Source organism: Furipterus horrens, unplaced genomic scaffold, assembly GCF_987537825.1.
Source record: "Furipterus horrens unplaced genomic scaffold, mFurHor1.1.pri manual_scaffold_4, whole genome shotgun sequence".
Lineage (NCBI taxonomy): Eukaryota > Metazoa > Chordata > Mammalia > Chiroptera > Furipteridae > Furipterus > Furipterus horrens.
The window spans coordinates 123,556,729-123,578,695 of record NW_028327174.1 but is presented as its reverse complement, the minus strand read 5'-3'; the positions used below and the strand labels follow the sequence as shown (position 1 = coordinate 123,578,695).

The window sequence follows — 21,967 nt, the reverse complement described above, 5'->3', positions numbered from 1 at the left end:
TACTTAAATGAATACTACTAAAAATAAATTTAACTGTTTCAGTTAGTTTTTTGTCAGTAAGGTTTGACATAAATTTATCTCAGATGCCCTATATAAGCCACAGGAAAGCATCTACCAGTCAAGGTAGTAATCTCCTAAAGATCCTGAAGTTAACTGAAGGCTGGCTGAGTTACAGCAGAAGCAAAGCTCCTCTCAAAACAACAACAACAACAAACCCCTAAACTCTGTCTCTGGAGATGAGATGATTCTCTGTTTTATGATAACACAACTCAAGTTCCTAAACTTCAAAATCTGCAACTCTTCTGTTATATAACTAACAGCAAAAGCCTACCCCTTAAGCAATAATATAAAAAACAGACCTCTTCAAACTGAAGACTGATATAAAGACAGATCCATAATGTGCATGCAGGCTATTCATTCCTTAGGTCCTTCTATACTTATATCAAATAAGCATATCAAAGATTATACTTCAACCATATCTTAACAGTCCACAAAAAATGCCTCCAATGAATTAAGTTTTATTGTTAGGCGTTAACTATTACAAAGGGTCAAATAAAATATTCACTTAATGTCTCTGTGAAAACTTAAATAAATGTAGAGATACTATGTTCATGGATAGGAAGGCTCAATATCATAAAAATGCCAATTCTCCTCAAAGTATTTATAAATTCATTGAGTCCAATAAAAATCCCAACCCAAGAAAAAATGCCAGATGACCCCTCTTTAATTAACTGAATGAGATAATTATGAAAGGTTAGATCTAAGGTACTGATGTTCTTGAATAAAGACAATTCAGAGAACAAAATAGTTTGAAAAGGAAGAAAGATTTTAGACTAAAAATTAGTTATTTCAAATAAAATAATAAGATTGGAAAATAACTTTTCTCAGAATACAGTGCAAAAAGATAAAAACATGAAACATGAAAGAAAAGTCCAGAGATTTAATGAATCCATATAGGAGCTCTAAAATCTGACAACCTGGCATGTGAGAGAAAGAGACACTAGAAAAATAGAGAAGAAGCCATTGACAAAGAGATAATCAAAGAATTTTTCACAAGCCTCCAGATTGTGCCCAGAACAAGAAATGAATAAAGATCCACACCAGGACTTAAATATCACTATAAAATTTTAGAATACCACAGATGAAGAGAAACTCTTGTGAGTTCCCAAAGAGGAATGAGAATCAGTTTGCCCTTAGATATCTATTCAGCAGCATTAAATACAAGAGAACAATGCTTTAATAACCATCCATGATCTGAGAGGAAATTATTTTCAATCTAGAATTCTTTAGTTGGCCAAAGTGGCAATTAAGTGAGAGAGCACATAAAAAATACTTTATGATATTCAAAGATGTAGAAAATTTACTTTCTGTAATCCTGACTTATAGTTACTTGAAGATATTCTCCAGTGAAACAAGGAGGCAAACCAAGAATGAAGATGGCATAAATATCCAAAAAAAAAAAGTGGATCCAATGCAGAAGAGCAGTGAAAAAAACTTCAAGATCACAGTTCTTTATCAAGCCTAGAGAACAACTAGTCCAGATTAAAACCAGAGTACAAAAGGCTTCAGGAGTAAGTTCTTCAAGACACAGAAGAGTCAACATAAAGAAAGTGTGAATGTGATTGATAATATATTATAATTATTTTATTATTATAAAAGGAAAAAATACACTGAGGGAAAAACAATAAGAAAGTTATAATTAAATATCAAGTAAACTAAACTGTGTAAACTTAAGATGATGAATGAAGTTTTAGAAAAGAGAACTCATTTCAGGTTGATATTTACTGTTCTCCAAAACATTCAGAGACACTGCCTTAGCACTATGTGGTCCAGCATTAAACAATATTTACAAAATCATAATAATATAAATGTTGCTCTTAAAAAAAATATATATATATATGTGTGTGTGTGTATATATATATATATATATATATATATATATATATATATGTTGCTCTTTAGGCTTTAAACATTAGAGCCAACCTATGGGTAGAGCATGGAAGACCTGGTTATTGTTGCAGGACTCTGTGAAAACTCCTAATACCCTTGATGAGGTAAAAGTTAAAATAGTTGACAGATACTATGTACAGGTGACAAAAGTAGAAGAAAAGTTGAATGTGTGCTAATGCTAATACCACATATTATAAGCACTTAGAAGATACTGTAGGAAATAGATGGAATAAAACATCAAAAACCGAAGTACATTATTTAAAGTTAGAAAAGAAATTTATAGACATATAATAAAAGCAAAAATAATAAAGCTTGTGTGAAAAGTGGGGAGAGAGTAGTGTAAGTAGACTAAGTCCTCCTCTTTCATAACAGAATCCAAGCTATGTAATGTTGATGGAAGAAAAGATAATAAAGACTTAGGATTCTGGCAAAATGATGGACTAAGCTAATGTGGTAATTCTTCTGCTACAATACGTAGAAATAAATATAAACTGCAAAATGAGAAAATAAAACAAAAACTAAGCTTATATGCATTTTGCAAAACACAGCTGAAGAATGTATTATATAAGATTCCTTACTGTGTAAAAGATGTATGCAATAAATTACTCCTTGAATTCAGTCAAATGAAAATAGAAATCTAAAACTCTCTGCCTCCCTTTGCTGGGATGCCTAGCAGAAGTCAAAGCAAAAACACAGTAGTGGAAGACTAAAACAAAAGGATTTCCATGGAAGAAAAAGATCCACTGAAGATTAGCTCAAAATAATAAATTTAAATGTGTGAAGATACCATCTACTATAAGCAAGAGCCAGAGGAAACATCAAATAAAGGATCAGCAACTCCAAGTACAGCAGTAAATATAGCAAAAATGTCATTCGAAAGGAGATTTAAAAAAAGATTAAAATGACTAAAGAAATAAAATAAAGGGTAGAAACCATAAAGAATAAAATATAAGTAAAAACAATCAGGCAGATTTGAAAAATATCAAATAGAACTTCTAAACATGAAAAATACAGTCTTGAGACTGAAGATGGCGGAGGAGTGAGGGGAGGCTGCACTTGCTGGCTCCCAAGACCTATCTATAGTTTAGGCTAATTGTGGACAGAACATCTCAGTTAACATATGGATACTGGCAGGAGTTGAGCCTTGGCGCTGCTGGATCAGAGAAGACTGTCTGGTGAGGATAGCAAAGGAGAAAGGGACGAGATGGGATTTCTGACTGGCTTGGCTTCCTGAGCTGTGGCTGGCAGTACGCAAACATTTTTTAGTGACCCTAGGTTTCCCCTGAGAGGAGTTGGGTGGAGAGCACGGCTTTTCCCGCTGGCAGAGCCAGGAGTGGGCCAAGTGGCATCTGGCTCTGAGAAGCAAGGCACAGTGTACTTTTGTGTGTGTGTATGACTGTGGTTTTCTTTTTTATTTTTCTCTTTTGATTGCTTTTTTGCAGGCAAGGAAGAAGATACTAGGGGTGGGGCGAGATTCTTGAGGAATGCAGGTGCAGAAGCACACTTGCCCATTCCCCAACTCTCCCCATGGGTCATGCAAGTGCACACACAGAAGTACCTTGGTCCCCCCAGGTGTGCAACCAACCCAACTGCTGGCACACAGAAGCACCCGGGTGCACCCCAACAGGCACGCAACCAACCCAAGTGCAGGCACGCAAAGGCGGCCCGGCCTGCCCGCCCCCGTGTGCAACCTGTCAACCCGCCCCTGGCCTGCGCGAGAGAGTGCACTCACCCCTGGCTGAGGCTAAAGAGGGGTGAAGTGAATTAGAGGCACTTTGTAAAATGTTTTGCGTGCTGGCTCTGGAGAAAGAGCTGAGAGAGCAGAGGACTAGATCCCAGTACAGAATCATCACCAGTGCTGTGGGAGAAATCTCTTAAGCAGACCACTCCCCTCCAAGTGGCATCACCTGGAGGCAGCAGCTCAACCACAGTATATAAGCAGGTCACACCACAAAGGCAGAAAATAAAAGCATATCAATCTAAGAAGCAGAAACAAACAAGACTAGCCACCCAAAATGGGGAGACAGAATAACATACCACCAAACAGGAACAACACTCCACCAAGAGGAAAGGAGAATTCACAGGAGGGGGTAGATGAAAAAGAGGCAAGCAACCTATCAGACATGAAATTCAAAGTAATAGTAACAAGAAAGCTCAATGAACTCAACAAACTCAAAGAAAACTACAACAAACTGCAGGGAAACTACAAAGACCTCCAGGGAAGCTACAAGGAACTTACTGTGAACTACAGCAGCATAAAAAGGGACATAGAAACTATCAATAAGAACCAGGAAGAAATGAAGAATATAATTTCTGAACAGAAGAACATATTAGAAGCAGTCAAAAGCAGGCTAAATGAAGCAGAGGACTGGATCAGTGAGTTAGAGGACAATGCAGAAATAAGTTCCCAGACAATGCAACAAAATGAAAAAAGACTGAAAAAGTATGAAGAGCATTGAAGAGAAGTGAAGAACAATATGAAACGAAATAATATTCGTATCATAGGAATACAAGAAGGAGAAGAGGAGGAGCATGGAACAGAAAGCCTGATTGAAAAAGTAATGACTGAAAACTTTCCTAACACGATGAGAGAAAATATCATGCAAGTCCAGGAAGCACAGAGGGTCCCAATGAAGATGAACCCAAAAAAGCCTACTCCAAGGCACATCATAATTAAAATGGCAACATTCAAAGACAAAGAGAGAATCCTAAAGGCAGCAAGAGAAAAACAGCAAATAACATACAAGAGAGCTCTGATATGACTATCAACTGATTTCTCAACAGAAACACTACAAGCCAGAAGGGAATGGCAAAAAATATTTCAAGCAAGGAAAAGCAAAGGCCCACAACGAAGACTACATTACCCAGCAATGCTCTCTTTCAAAATGGAAGGTGAAATAAGAAGTTTCCCAGACAAAGGAAGACTAAAAGAATACATCTTCACCAAACCAGTATTGCAAGAGATGCTAAAGGGTCTGCTTTAAGAAGATGAAGAAACAGAAAGAAGGAGAGGAACACAGGTACAAAGGGAAATGAATAACTACCTGTCGACAACGAACTTAAATGTAAATGGATTAAATGCTCCAATAAAAAGACATAGGGTAGCAAAATGGATATGAAAACATGACCCACATATATATTGTCTACAAGGAACACACCTCAAAATAAAAGATTTACAGAGACTGAAAGTGAAGGGATGGAAAAAAGTATTAAAGCAAATGGACATGAAAAAAAAGCTGTGGTAGCAATACTAATATCAGACAAAACAGATTTCACAGAAAAGGCCATAAAAAGAGACAAAGAAGGACATTTCATAATACTTAAGGGAAAAATTCATTGAGAAGATATAACCCTTGTAAACAATATATGCACCCAACATAGGAGTACACAAATATAGAAGGAAAATATTGGAAGGCTACAAGAAGGATATCAACAGCAACACACACATACTAGGGGACTTTAACACCCTATTATCAAAAATGGACAGATCTTCCGAGCAAAGAAACACCAAGGATATCGAATCATTGAACAATACTCTAGATCAAATGGACTTAGTTGATATACATAGAACATTTCACCCCAAAGAAGCAAAATATACATTCTTTTCAAGTGCACATGGAACATTTTCAAAGACTGATCACATGGTAGGACACAAAACAAGCCTCAACAAGTTTAAGAAAACTGAAATTATATCAAGCATCTTCTCAGATCACAAAGCCTTGAAACTAAAAATCAACTTCAAGGAAAAAAAACAAAGACATTCAAACTCATAAAGAATGAATAACATGATATTAAACAATGAATGAGTTAACAATGAAATCAAGGAAAAAATCAAGAACTTTCTGAAAACAAATGATAATAAACACAGAACAGCCCAAAACCTCTGGGACAAAGCAAATGCAGTCCTGAGAGAAAAGTTCATAGCAATGGAGGCCTACCTAAAAAGGATAGAAAAATAATCTAACCCTACAGCTACAAGAATGAGAAGAACAACGACAAAGCCTGGAGCAAGTAGAAGGAAGGAGATCATCAAGGTAAAAGCAGAATTAAATGACATAGAAAGAATAAACAATTCAAAAGGTCAACAAAAGTAGAAGCAGGTTCTTTGAAAAGATAAACAAAATCAACAAGCCTTTAGCCAGGCTCATCAAGAAAAAAAGAGAGAGGACCCAAATAAACAAAATCAGAAACGAAAGAGGAGAAATTACAACCGATATCACAGAAATACAAAGGATTGTAAGAAATTACTACAAACAACTGTATAACAAGAAACTTGACAACCTAGATGAAATGGAAAAATTTCTAGAAACATATAATTTTCCAAAATTGAATCAAAAAGAAGCAGAAAGCCTGAACAGACCAATAACAAAGAATGAAATTGAAGCAGTAATAAAAAAACTCCCGGCACACAATCACCCTGGACTGATGGCTTCACAGGCGAATTTTACAAAACATTTAGTGAAGAACTAAAGCCTATCCTTCTCAAACTATTCCAAAAAATTCAAGAAGACGGAAGACTCCCAAACTCGTTCTATAAATCCAGTATTACCCTAATCCCAAAACCAGGTGAAGACACAACAAAAAAAGAAAACTACAGGCCAATATCGCAGATGAACATAGATGCTAAAATCCTCAACAAAATATTGGCAAACCGGATCCAGCAACACATTAAAAAGATCATACACCATGATCAAATGAGATTAATCCCAGGGATGAAAGGATGGTTTAGTATTTGCAAGTCAATAAACGTAATACACCACATAAACAAAATGAAAGACAAAAATCATATGATCGTATCAATAGATGCAGAAAAGACATTTGATAAAGTACAACACCCATTTATGATGAAAACACTCAGCAAAATGGAAATATAGGGAGCATACATCAGCATAATAAAAGCCATATACGAGAAACCTGAAGCCAACATCATACTCAATGGACAAAAACTGAAAGCATCCCCCCTAAGATCAGGAAAAAGACAAGGATGTCCACTCTCTTCCCTCCTATTCAACATAGTGTTGGAAGTTCTAGTCACAGCAATCAACAAGAAGGAGAAATAAAAGGCATCCAAATTGGGGAAAAAAGAAGTAAAACTGTCATTATTTGCAGATGACATGATAGTGTACATAGAAAACCCTATAAACTCCACTAAAAAAACCACTCGACCTAATAAGTGAAGTAGGAAAAATAGCATGGTACAAAGTCAATATTCAGAAATCGAAGGCATTTCTGTACACCAACAATAAAATATCAGAGACAGAAACAAGAAAAAAAAATCCCATTTACTATATAGCACCAAGAAAAATAAAATACCTAGAAATAAACTTAACCAAAGAGATAAAACACCTGTTCTCAGAAAACTACATAACACTGAAGAAAGTAATTAAGGAACATACAAATAAATGGAAGCATATACCATGTTCTTGAATGGGAAGAATCAACATCATCAAAATGTCCATACTATGCAAAGCAATTTATAGATTTAATGCAATCCTTGTTAAAATACTAGCAATGTATTTCAAAGACCTAGAACAAATACTTCAAAAATTTATAAGGTACCAAAAAAAGCCCAAATAGCCACAGCAATCTTGAGGAAGAAGAACACAGTAGGAAGAATCATGATACCTGATATCAAACTATACTACAAAACCACTGTAATTAAAACAACCTGATACTGGCATAAGAACAGACATATAGATCAATGGAACAGAATAGAGAGCCCAGAAATAATCCCCAGTCTATATGGTCAACTAATATTCAATAAACGGGGAAGGAACATAAAATGGAGTGAGAAGAGCCTCTTCATATGGTGCTGGGAGAACTGGACAGGGATATTCAAAAAAATGAAATTAGACCACTAACTTATACCACATACCAGAATAAACTCAAGATGGTTCAAAGACTTAAATGTAAGCCATGGCACCATAAAAGTCCTAGAGAAAAATATAGGCAGGAAAATTTCAGATATCTCGCGTAGCAACATTTTCACTGATATATCTCCTAAGAAAAGGGAAATAAAGGAAAGAATGAACAAATGGGACTACATCAAACTAAAAAGTTTCTGCTCAGCCAAAGAAAACATCAGCAAGTTGATAATGAACCAACCATATGGAAAAATATATTTGCCAATGATACCTCAGACAAGGGTTTGATCTCCAAAATATATCAAGAACTTACACGTCTCAACACCAAGAAGACAGACAGCCCGATTAAAACATGGGCCAAGGACCTGAACAGAACTTCTCCAAAGAGGACAAACAGAGGGTCCATAGGCATATGAAAGAATGCTTAATGTCACTAGTCATCAGAGAGATGCAAATAAAAACCACAATGAGATACTACCTCACACCTGTCAGAATGGCCATCATCAACAAATCAACAAACAAGTGCTGGTGAGGATGTGGAGAAACGGGAACCCTAGTGCACTGCTGGTGGGAATGCTGATTGGTGCAGCCACTATGGAAAACAGTATGGCATTTCCACAAAAAGCTAAAACTGGAAACTGCCTTTTGAACCAGTCATTTTACTGCTAGGATTATATACGAAGAATCCTGTAACCACAATTCAAAAGAACCTATGCATCCCTATGTTCATAGCAGCACTATTTACAATAGCCAAGTGCTGGAAACAGCCTAAGTGCCCATCTGTAGATGAGCAGATTAAAAAACAGTGGTGCATTTACACAATGGAATAAAATGTAGCAGAAAGAAGGAACTCCTGCCATTTGCGATAACATGGATAAAACTAGAGAGAATTATGCTCAGTGAAATAAGCCAGGCAATGAAAGTAAAATACCATATGATCTCACCTAATACAGGAGACTAATGAAGAACACAAACAAATGAACAAAACTGAACCAGAGACATGTAAACAAGGAACAGTGTAACAGTGACAAGGGGGCAGGGGGCAGGGAGAGAAGAGGGGTAAGTAGGGGAAGGGTTTAGTAAAGGAACTAGTTTAAATAACCCACATGGACAATGGGGTGGGGATTGACTGTGGTAGAAGTGGTGGGCTGGGTTGCGGGGAGCAATGGGGGAAAAAGTAGGACAACTGTAATAGAAAACAATAAAAATAAATTTAAAAAACTACAGTCTTTAAAAATTAAAAATTCAATGGACGGATTAAATTGTAGTTTCTAATACAGATGAAGAGGTAATCATGAGCTTGACAGAGTTCATCAAAATAGACCAGGGGAAGTTAATTAGAGATAGTTGCTTATCATAAGTTCTGTACTATTTGAACTGTTGAAGGCATTTATTACTTTGAAACACTTAAGAATACTTATGTATATTTTATAAAAATTAACTGAAGATAGTATTCTATGTCATTTAATGCTCTGTATGTAAGGACTCCCATGAGAAATTATAACTGGAATTCATTTACAAGAAATTGGGAATCCAGAACTTCTTTCCTTTTGCCTTAGTTGCAAGAATTCAAGAATAATTTTAGTGCTCAATAGTAAGTATTGAGAGCTCAGTCATTATATATCTTATTTTCTTCCTCATTTAAGTAATTTTTTATTTATTTCTACTTTTTGCATTATACAATACATAACTTTATTTTTAAAATCCTTTGAAGTTCTTTTTAAAAGACAGTGGGAGAAAATCTATAAAATACTACATTAGATGTCAATAGTTACATATTTTTTACCTCCCAAAAGATTAATTTTACTTCCATGTTTATACTGACTTAACTCTTCCTCTGAAGTGTGTATATTCTTTAAAAGGTTTTAATGTGAGATTTGTAAGGGAGTGTTACAACTGATATAACTTTAATAAAATCTATAAATGTGGAGCTGCTCTGATTGAGGTTAGGTAGAGACAAAGCAGGGAAATGCCTGGCCCATCAGGCCCTGTGAGCTCTCTAGGGCTCCTTGATCACAGCTTGCAAACCAGTGCTACAGATGATTCTGTTACTTGATTAATAACTCAATTATTTAATTCATCACAGACATGAGTCAGAAAACTACTACAGAAAATTCCTCTAAAAAATCTACTTTTTTGGATTATCTTTATAAACACTGACATATAAGGGGGAATTCTGTGATGCTAAGGGACTTGAGAGAAAAGATTAAGTAAAACTCAAGAAACTGTTATTTCAATCATAATTAACAGCATTTTTTGCTGCTTCTTCTTAAAGCCAAATAAAACAAAGCAATGTAAGCACAACCATTGAAAATTCAGTAATAGTTTTAAAATTACGCTAAATCTTAAAAGCAGTTAGATAAAAATCTAGTTATCAAATTTATTTTCTTACATTGTGGAGACAAGACAAATGTTAACATCTTGAGTACTGTTGAACTCTTTCACGATCTTGATTCTTTCCTCTGACTTTGTACTTCCATCGAGTCGTCGGTAATCAAGCCCAGATGCCATACAGTATTGCTGGAGCACGTCAAGCAGCTAGAGGAAAGGTAATGAGATGGGCAATGGTGAATTCCTGGTTTAATAAGCTTCATGCATACCATTACAGAGATAAAATTCTCTAAGTATTAATTATTGCTGTTCACAATTTCTTTCTTATAATTACAAAAGAAACAAATATTTTTCTGTCTTCTCACCCATATACTTTATTATCCTAAAATTGACTTAAACCTTCAGCAGCTGTTCTTTGAAAAAAAAAATCAATCTTTAATTTTTTAAACTAAAACCAAATAAAAAGTATTGGTCAAATGATTTATGTAAATATATTTCATTTACTTATATTTCCTACATTTTAAAATTTCTTAAATGTCTTAAAGAACATTTTAATTACCAACAAAAACATCAACAGAAAATTAAAAGTATATCTTTGAGCTTGCTATTTGACAATAATGCTGATATAACTGAGATTTAAAAGTCACCTACCTACCTCACTACCATTTTCTACAGTAAGTATAAGACAGAAACTATGACTGGATGCCATTATATACTTGAGGCTTGCTATTTCAGGAGTTAGGCTGGGCTGATAAAGCATATACTTCAGACCAAACTCACCTTGGTGGAGAAGGAGAAAAGAAGAACTTTATCTCTGTTTTTCCTGCAATGACTTAAAAGCTGCTGAAGGACCTGGAAATGAACCACAGAACATCAGTAAACCAGTGCCAACTAAGAGTACACTTTGTACATATAAACATCACTTGAGAATTTCTTAAGTATTTTTATATAGCATAAGCTCAGTCGTCTTTCCTAATTCCCTTCATTTTTGGCAAGTTAGAGAAATAAAGTATTAGATATTACATGAAATGTGACTCATCATCATATTATGAATAATGGGGTAAAGCTCCCAAAGACTTTTATTCCATTTCACCCTGTTTTCATAAAAAGAAATCATTTCAGATTATGAGGCATGTTTAAATGGATTAATTTAATTTCCAAAATATACTTTCTTTATACCTACACTATGTTCAGAAACTAAATTAGAAAGCAGCATTCCTTTTAGGAAGTATTTAAAATTTCTCAATATTCATTTTCTTAAAATGTCATATATATATACTTTTTCTCATTTTCTGCTCTCTGTTTCACTATTTTACAGTAAGCCCTGACTTCTACATTTGATGACCTTTTTAGGAAGGAAGCAAATAAACCAAAGCCTGTGTATAACAGTAATAATATTATTTTAAAAACAGGCATTTCCACATCTGTCAATGACAGCTCTAGAGCTCTGTGGAAAAGCAACCCATGAAGAAAATTTCTGAGCAAAGTTTAACGTTTTTTGGAACTTTGCAATAAACACTTAATATTTTAATTCAATGATAAACATTTAACCTTTTAAATAAAAAAAAATTATACTCAATTTAACACTCTTAGACACTGTCTTAACTCTGACCTCTACCACACAATCCTTCAAAAAAAAAGGCTATGAAGTTAAAATAAAACTCTACTGAGATAACCAATCAAATGTTGAGTAAAAATGTCACAGATTAGGTAAACATTATTTTAATACTTGGAAAACATATAAAGTAGTTTTATTGGCATTTAGCTTTATTTATTATAGATAACTGATTCTATATAAGACATATGCATTTAACTTCACATAATACATTAGCTTTTTAAATTAATACTTCATTTTTTTAGAGCAAAAAATTCAGTAGACTATAGAGAGAACTCCTAAAGACTCCTTCTTCCACCCACTCCCATCCCTCCCTTGCAGAGCTCTCCATATTAACATCTTACCTTAGGGTGGTACATTTACAGCAACTGATGAATGAACACTTACAAGTTATTATCAACTAACTCATAGTTCACATTAGGGTTCACACATTGGGTTATATAGTTTTATGGGTTTTGACAAAGGTATAATGGCATGTACCCACTATAACAGTATGATACAGAATAGTTTTAGTACCCTAAAATTTCCTTGTGCTCCATCTATTCTTCTCTTCCCACAAACCTCTGGCAACCACTTATCATTTAACTTTCTTTATAGTTTTGCCTCTTCCAAAATGTTACATAGTTGGAATCATACAGTATGTAGCCTTTTCAGACTGGCTTCTTTCACTTAGCAATTAGCATTTAATGTGCCTCTGTGTCTTTTTATAGCTTGAGTGATCACTTCTTTCTATTGTTAAATAATATTCCATCGTTTGGACAGACCACAGTTTGCTTATTCATTTACCTACTGAAGGACATCATTATTGCTTCCAAGTTTTTGCAATTATTAATAAAGTTGCTAAAATTATCTGTAGGCAGGCTCTTGGGTGAACATAAATTTTTAACCCATTTGAGTAAATATCAATGAGAATAATTGCTGGATCTTATGTAAGAGTATAGTTAGCTTTATTAGAAACTGCAAACTGTCTTCCAAAGTGGCTCAACCATTTTGCATTCTCATTAGTGATAGATGAGCTCCTACTGCTCCATATCCTTGTTAGCATTTGGTGTTAGTATTTTAGGTTTAGCCATTCAAATAGGTGTGTAGTGGTATCTCAATATTGTTTTAATTTGTAATTCCCTAATGAAATATAATATTGAGCATTTTTTTTTGTCTGCTTATTTGCCATTTGTATATCTTCTTTGGTAAGGTGCCTATTTAGATCTTTTGCCTATTTTTTAATTGCATTGTTTGTTTTCTTATTGTTGAGCTTTAAGAGTTCTTTGTATATTTCAGATACGTCTCTTACTGTTTTGCAAATATTTTCTCCCAGTCTGTGGCTTGTCTTTTCATTCTTTTAAAGACATTAACATTTCTTTTTCTTTTAATCCTCACCTGGGGATATGTTTTTACTGATTTTAGGGAGAGAAAGAGGGGAGGGAGAGAGAGAGAGAGAAACATGATTGGTTGCCTCCCATATGCACTCTGACCAGGGATCAAACCTGCAACCTTTTGGTGCACAGGACAACACTCCAACTAACTGAAGCATCTAACCAGGGCAAAGACATTAACATTTTAAATCAAGGATACGTTGCACAGAAATCCACTCTGATTGTCTGGGATAATATCATACCTATTGCATTTTCAGGTATTCTTCAATATCTTACAAGTAAAAAAAAAAGTGAATGCTTTTGGAGTGAAGGTATTTATTAGTCTTATTAAAAATAAAAGACTCAGTTACTAACTATATAAATGTAAACTAATAAACTAATATCCCTTATTACAAATTTCAGAAATGACAGTGTAGTCACTATAGGTTGGAGTCTTAATAATACAGAGCCAATGTTTTATCACTCACTTATCCTTCACAGACCAGTACAATCCACCTAAAAAGGAATCTTAAATTTGGGGATGCTCGCAGCTAAGGACTCTTGGATCTAACTTTACTCAGATTAGTGAGGCATAGAGATTAACATGATTCCAGCGGTACTAAACTGGGTGTCCTGGTGTTCCCTCTCCCTCAATGCTTTGAGGCATTTGCCAAGGGAAAGAATGAGGATTCTTCCAGGGAAATGAGTGCGACTTGTGACCATCCCCTTGAATAGTAGTTGAGGTAGACAAAGACCTTGACACTTAAGAGAAAGAACTGGAGTTTATGAGTATAGCTTTGAGGCTTGAAGGGTACAGTGGACATTATGTCCACAAATAAATTGTACCTGCAGGTGAACCTATAATAAGAGAAGTAGAACTAGGATCTTTTATCACCCAAATTTAAGAAGTACATGCAACCTGGAGTTCTTAACCACATAGGCAATAATTCCATAATAAGCCTGTAGGTTTTCCATCACTAAATCACCATATGATGTTGCTAATCAAATGATGAAACACAGCCTTAAAAATATAATACTAGCTTATTATTATCAGTTTGTGATTCATTGGTGCTTTCTCACAAAACAAGTAAATTACACACTTCCTTCACATATAAAGACAACCTCTAGCAACAATTTATGTTTGCTTTTACACTTCTAAAAATCTTAACAAAATATGAATGCAATACTTATCTTAATCAGAAACTATTATTACTAAATATATAACTCTAATTAACAGTATATTTTAAATCACATATTTAATGGATATATAAGAATATAAAGTGCAGAGTATAAAATTTCATTTAATTTCAAGAGTGGTAACTTCAGTGAAGAGTCAAAATGTATAAAATTCAAATAAATAGCAATAGATAACAGTTTTCAAAGAAAGCCATGACTTTTAGAAATATTCTATTGGCTTAAATTATGAGATAATTAGCCCTGGCTGGGTGGCTCAGTTGGTTGGAGTCATCCTGTACACCAAAGGTTGTGGGTTCAATTCCCAGTCAGGGCACATACAGGAGGCAGCCCATTGGCAGCCCATCTTGTGTACATGTTTCTCTCTCTCTCACATCCCCCTTCCTTTTTCTTTAAAATCAATAAACATATCCTCTCAGGTAAGGATTTAAAAAATAAGTTATGGGATAATTAGTGCTCAGTTCTACATTAATGGGGCTTTTTATAATTTTTAATTTAAAATAATTAAATAAAAGGCAATAAAATGGATGACAAAAATAGAGTTACTATTGTTAGGAAATATAATTAATTTAAAATATATGTTGAGAAAATAAATCATAGAATATTCTCACCAGTACAAACTTATTTATCTTAAAATTATATAACTCTTAACAAAGTGGGTAAAAAGGAAACATACCTCAACATAATAAACATATATGACAATTCCATAGCTAACATGCTTAATGGTGAAAACTGAAAGGTTGTCCTCTAAGATCAGGAATAAGATAAGAATGCCCACTCTTGCCACTTTTATTCAACATAATACTAGAAGTCCTAGCCAGAGTAATTAGGCAAAAAAAAAAAAAAAAAAAAAAAAAAAAAAACCCAAAAATAAACACATAAATAATCAAAGACAACTAAATCAGAAAAAAAGTAAAACTGCATCTATTTGTAGATAACCATTATATACAGAAAAACCCCGAAGCCTCCACAAAAAGGAAAAAGAAAGCTATTTGAACTAATATACAAATTCAGTATACAGGGTGGGACAAAAGTAGGTTACAGTTGTTTGTATGGAAAATCATACAATAATTAATAAATAATAATATGAGAATAAATTCTGTGTACTCACAATGTAAACTACCTTTGCCCCACCCTGTAGTTGCAGGTTATAAAATCAACATAGAAAAATCAGTTGTATTTCTATACATTAATTAGAAATATCAGAAAGAAAAATTAAGAAAAAAACCCCATTTACAACTGCATAAAAAATAAAATACCTCGGAATAAATATAACCAAGGAGATGAAAGACCTGTATACTAAAAACTTTAAGACAATAAAGCAAGAAACTGAAGAAGGCACAAATAAATGGAAAGGTATTCTGTGCTAAGGGATTAAATTAATATTGCTAAAATGTTCATGTTACCTAAAGCTTTCTACATATTCAATGCAATCCCTATCAAAATTCCAGTGGCAGTTTTCACAGGAATTGAATAAACACTCGTAAAATTTGAATGGAACCAACAAAAGACCCCGAATAGCCACAGCAAGGATCAAAGCTGAAGGTATCACAGTTTCTAATTTAAAACTGTATGACCAGTGGTAATAATCAAAACAGTATGATATTGGCATGAAAATGGACACAAAGATCAATAGAACATAACAGAGCACCCAGAAATAAAGCCACACATATATAATCAATTAATTTACAATGAAGGAGGCAAGAATTTACAACAAGGAAAGGACAGTCTCTTTAATAAATGGTGTTAGAAAAACTAGACAGCCAAATGCAAAGGAATGAAACTGATCTCAAAAAGATACCAGCACCCCCATGTTCACTGCAACATTATTTACAATAGCTGAGACATGGAAACAACATGTCTGTCAATGGATGAAGGGATAGCAATATTATTCAGCCACAAAAAAACAGGAAATCCACCCTGACTGGTTTGGCTTAGTTGATTGGGCATCATCCACAAAGTGAAAAGTCACCAGTTCAATTTCCAGTCAGGGTACATGCCTGGGCTATGGGTTTGGTTTCCAGTCGGGGCACATATGAGAGGAAATCAATCAATATTTCTCTCTTGCATCAATGTTCCTCTCCCTCTCTTTCTCCCTCCCTTCCCTTTTAAGGATAAATAAATAAAATCTTTAAAAATAAAGGAAATCCTGCCATTTAGAAAAACATGAATAGAACTTGAGGGAATTATGTGAAGTGAAAAAGTCAGACAAAGGCAAATACTATATGATCTCACTTATATGTGGAATCTTAAAATAAAACAAAACATCAAAACTCATAGGTAGAGAAAACAGGTTAGTGATTGCCAGAGGCAGGGGGTGGAGCACAGGTAAAATGGGTGAAGGTAGTCAAAAAGTACAAGCTTCCATACGATAAATAAATCCTGGGGATGTATTGTACAGCATGGTGGCTGTAGTTAGCAATATCATATTGTATATTTAAAAGTGAGTAGGTCTTGAAAGTTCTCATCACAAGAAAAAAATATTGTAATTATGTGAGGTGATGGATGTTAACTAGACTTACTATGGTAATTATTTTAAACTATTTGCATGTATCAAATCATTAAGTTGTATACCTAAATTAATGCAATGTTACATGCCAATTATATCTCAGTAAAAAAAAAATGCATTCACAAGATTTTAAGGTGATCTTCCTAGTTTATGTTTACATTTTATACCACTGAATTTAGAGGTCCAGGCAAATTAAGCTATGGTGAGCTTATGTAGATTAACTGCTAAAAATATTGCCAGAATTTCAAAAAAACCCTCTACTTTGAATTACTTCCTTTTTTTGGACAAAAGAAATAACTTACTTTTTGTTAATTAAAACATAAAGTTGGAAATTGCTTTGTAAAAATCTTTGAATCTATAAATAAAGATTCTCAATAGTTATTTAGGGGTTAAACAATTGAATTTGCTACAAGGAGGCTAGAAATTGTCAGTATTTCATGCAGCTATGACAGGCAATGTCCAGAGGCCTGCGTCATGGTTCGAGAACCTACCATTACTTTTCAAACCCCTCCCTCAGTAATTCATCACCAAGAGCGCATCTATAGGTCAGTTTCGCAGTGTACATCAAATGCTTCCTTGCATAAATGAGATATAGCAACCTTGAAAATTAGGTTGGCAAGTAAAAACAAGAGTCAGAAAATTAAGTCTAGACACAGAGGCCTTAAAAACCCTTAGAGTTCTAATAGAGAACTTACAGAACTCCTCAAGAAATTTCTTTGTCTAATTCTGAGCTCCTACCTATCCTCATCCTCTTATTTGGCATTAGCATTTATATATCTGATAGATTATCTCCTTAAAAATTTGAAAACAAATTATTATACATGTGGAAACGGCATACATTTTTAAGAGGGTATGAATCCAATACTATAGGAAAGTTTGAAGTATATTTGGTATAACTATTTCTAATTGAGAACCCATCATATGCACGTTCATAGTGAGCTAGTGAATGCAGATACAACTAGACCATTTGTCTTTGGCTACCATTCTCTTCTGAACAATTGGACATTTGTTCTGGTTAGCTGGTGTCCCTGTCATAACATTTGATAAATATTTTGCACATTGTCCTTATGTGTATGCAAACTGAAAGGAGAGCACTTACCTTCATTTTTCCACTGTATTTTGGGTCTGAAAGTGTTTCAAAGGCTGCATCTTTGCTTTTCTGCACAAAATCTGGGAATCTGGAAAATACCTGATCACATATCCTTTTGATGAGTGTCTCCTTTAAAGGAAGAGGAAAATGAAAAGAAATATTAACACATCTAAACCTGTATAAATTGAATACAAAATTATAAAAAAGTTATTTTAACTTAAGTTTAAATGTTCTCACTTCGATTAAAAACTTAAGTGCATATACTTCTTTGACACATAAATGAATGTCAGTATTTCATACAAAAATAATGTAAATTTGATATCAAGTATAAAATGTTTATATCAGATAGCATCACAAAGACATTTAAAAAGGCAACCCAAACCTGCTGTTTGGAGGTGCTAGCAGCCTGCAGCAGTGAGACGTGGTTAGCTACCTTCTGAAGGACTGCAAGGTAACTGAAATACAAGGTTTTCACTGTTTCACCATGTGAATTAGTCTGTAACCAGAGAAATACAGAAAATAAAAACAAGCAAAGGACTAACATGACTATGTAACTACTTACATCACAAAATATATCACTTGCAATAATATTATTGGGTTATATTCTGAGAAAATGATGGTCAACTTTTTATACAAAATATCCATGAATCACTAATGTGGAATCATACTTTTGGTGAACCATAACACAGTGATGTTTAACAAAAGAGAGAATGTCCTCATTCCAGAAAGTATTTATCTTCCTGATACAGTCCCAGAAAGGCTGTCTTAACAGGTTCTTGGTAATAAAACTATATGGAAAGGTGGTAGTGTTGTACAGACCCCTTTACACTCTCCTCTCATTTATATTCCAAGGTTTCCTACGAATCTGGGCTATTACAAAAAAACTGAAGCGGTTAAAAACAGCAAAATAAATGAGAGTGAGAATAAATATCAATCTAGATAAATATTTATGTAGTTATATGTATGAAGTTATATGACAGGTAACTTGATAATAAAATATTGGTCAAAAAGGGAAATACAGATAGAAGGTAACAAAGTATTTGTTTCTGAATAAAAACAAAATGCTTTCTATACTGTACAGAGTTTTTATTAAAATAATATTATATCTCATATCAGAATAATATTTCAAGCCTGTGATGAAAGAGTAAGTTTACTATTTAGTATATAATGAGACTTCCTGAAAATTAAATGAAATTTCAAGATGAAAGTAGGATACTTCTTAATAAAAGCTGAAATGGAGGATATCGAGTTGAAGCTACTTTAAAAAACTAGTTTGCTTGTTTTTTTAATCCTCACTCAAGGACTTCTTTTTTTCATTGCTTTTAGAGAGAGAGGAAGGAGACAGAAAGGGAGAGAAACACTGACATGAGAAAGAAGAATTTATTGGTTGCCTCCCACACATGCCCGAGTGGGGGATCAGGATTGAGGATCAAACCTGCAACCGAGGTACATGCCACAACCAGGAATCAAATCTGCAATCCCTTGGCTACTGGGTGATGTTCCAACCAACTGGGCAGCACTGGGCAGGGCCAAAAACTAGTGTTTTGAAAATATATTTGAATCTTGTATTTTACTATGATTACTATTTGATATTATGAAATATTTTTTAAAAACTATCACTTTTATTAACTTGTGACTTCTAAAATAAAGAACTATCTGAGGAAAACTTATTTTATCTGCTACTTACAATAGAGTACTATGTAATCAAAATAAGATAGGAAAGATATCAAACTAAAATGCTTGCCTTATGACAACAATTTCTCCTTTTTCGGCCACTACCGCAGGTACAAGGCTCAGAAGATTGAAGTATCAAAGTCACATCTTCCGTTTCTAATACTGTTTGATAAACAGTTTTCTGAAAATCTGTTAAAGAACAATATACCATCTGCCAAGAAAAACACAAGGTAATTATTAGTATTTTTTCTATAGCAATAATAATCACAATGCACATCTGATTTCATAGACTGCAACAGCAAAAATAAACTGTTATTCTTCTTCTAGATACATGATTATAATAATTTCTCTAAATTCTCCTATAATTTTTGCCAGCACCCTACCCTAAACTATACAAATTATAACTTTACTCTCAAATAAATCTCAGAATTTGTTTTTTTAATTAAAAGGATTCAAAATATTAAAAAACAACTTATGAAATTTTCTAATACAGGGTGGGGAAAAAGTAAGTTTACAGTTGTGAGTATTCAAAACTCAGAGTTTATTCTCATGTTATTACTTATTAATTATACTATTTTCCATACGAACAACTATAAACCTATTTTCGACTCACCCTGTATACTTCCCCAAATTGTGGGTATTTTCAGGGTTCCACATTATTAGTCTGTTGTGCAAATAAATTATTAAAATTTAAGTCAAATCAAAAACTAGATAAGAAACAATGCAAAATTTTAGAACAATGGTATGAATTATACTTATAGAATTATTTGAAAAACTTAGAAAAATATAAAAAACTTCATATTACCGAAAATAAGCTAAAGTATTTGTATTTAATATCTCCCTACACATTTCTAAAATTAGTAATGATAAGAAGTAAATACCCATAAAAGCAACTACAAGTTGCTATTTTATGCCCAATTTCAAGAAGAGAAAAAATATGATAAAATAATGCCTTTAGTTATGGGGGGGACACAATTTGAATTCTATTTCCAGGAGCACTGTAAATTGATAAAATTCTTATAGCTATAGCTGTATGTAACTAGGGTCATAAAACTAAATGTACACATTAGGACTTTGAGCAATGTGAATAACAAGGAAAAGCCATTTATTTATAAATATTTATATGTGTATATCACCACAATAAAATATTACTGTCAAAAATGACAAAAATGTGCATCCAAGCAAATACAGGGATGTTTATATAAAACACTGCTAATTAAAAAAATCTATACATATTAGCTATATCTTGACTGTACTTGAATACAAAAGTACATATAAGAATAAAAAGAGAATACAGAAGATGGGGATTGATGAGAGGGAATTTTGAGTTATTATTATTTTTTCCAGCTTTATTGAGATATAACTAACACATAATATTGTGTAAATTTAAGATGTTCAATGTGATAATTTCATACATATACATATTACAAAATTATTACCAAAAAATAAAGTTAACATATCCATTATTTCACATAATGACATTTTAATTTTTTTGTGATTAGAACATTTAAAATTTATTCACTTAACAACTTTGAAGTATAAACTATAGTAGTGTTAACAACAGTCACTATGTTATGCATTAGATCTCCAGAACTTATTCATCTTATAACTTAGGGTTGTACCCTTTGACTATTATCTACCCATTTTCCCTGTTTCTTAGCCCCTGGCCACCACCATTCTACTCTTTGTTTCTGTGAGTGTGGCTTTTTAAAATAAATATTCTACAAATAAGTGAGATCATACATTATTTTCTTTTTCTGTCTGACATTTCATTTAGCACAATGACTTCAAAGTCCATCCATGTTTTCACAAATTACAGATTTCCTTCTTTTTTTATGGCTGAATTAATATTCCATTACATATCTATATCTATATATCACAAAATTCTTTATCCATTCATCCGTCAACAGACATGCTGTTTCCATGTCTTCACTACTGTGAATAATGAGGCAAAAAACATGGGACTTCAGATATCTCTGTCAGAGTAATTTTATTTCCTTTGGATATATACCCAAAAGTGGGACTGCTGGACCATATGGTAGTTCTAGTTTTAAGTTTCGGGGAACTGCCATACTATTTTCCATAGCAGCTCTACCAATTTACATTCCCACAAACAGTGCACCAGGGTTACCTTTTCTTCATATCATCGCCAACACTTGTTATTGCTTGTCTTTTTTAAAACTGCCATTCTAACAGGCATGAGGTAATGCTGGATTGTGGTTTTGGTTTGCATTTCCCTGGTGATTGGTGACTTTGAGCATTTTTTCATGTAACTGTAGGCCATTTGTATGTTTTCATTGAAAAATATCTATTCAGATCAGATCACTGTTTAATTAGATGATTATTATTATTGCTATTGAGTTTTATAAATCCCTTATATATTTTGGA

At 33.6% G+C, this 21,967-nt stretch overlaps 1 protein-coding gene across 1 annotated transcript in view; it reads right to left on the bottom strand.

The window, feature by feature from the left end:
* ERCC6L2 (ERCC excision repair 6 like 2) overlaps positions 1–21,967 on the bottom strand; it is a 175,853-nt gene that overhangs the window by 91,214 nt on the left and 62,672 nt on the right. The window contains exons 7-11 of the mRNA XM_090274034.1: positions 19,650–19,790; positions 18,288–18,401; positions 17,915–18,034; positions 10,926–10,997; positions 10,207–10,352 (exon numbers count right to left, since the gene is read on the bottom strand). Of these exons, the coding sequence (XP_090130160.1) occupies positions 10,207–10,352; positions 10,926–10,997; positions 17,915–18,034; positions 18,288–18,401; positions 19,650–19,790 (593 nt within the window). The remainder of the gene's footprint in view (positions 1–10,206; positions 10,353–10,925; positions 10,998–17,914; positions 18,035–18,287; positions 18,402–19,649; positions 19,791–21,967) is intronic.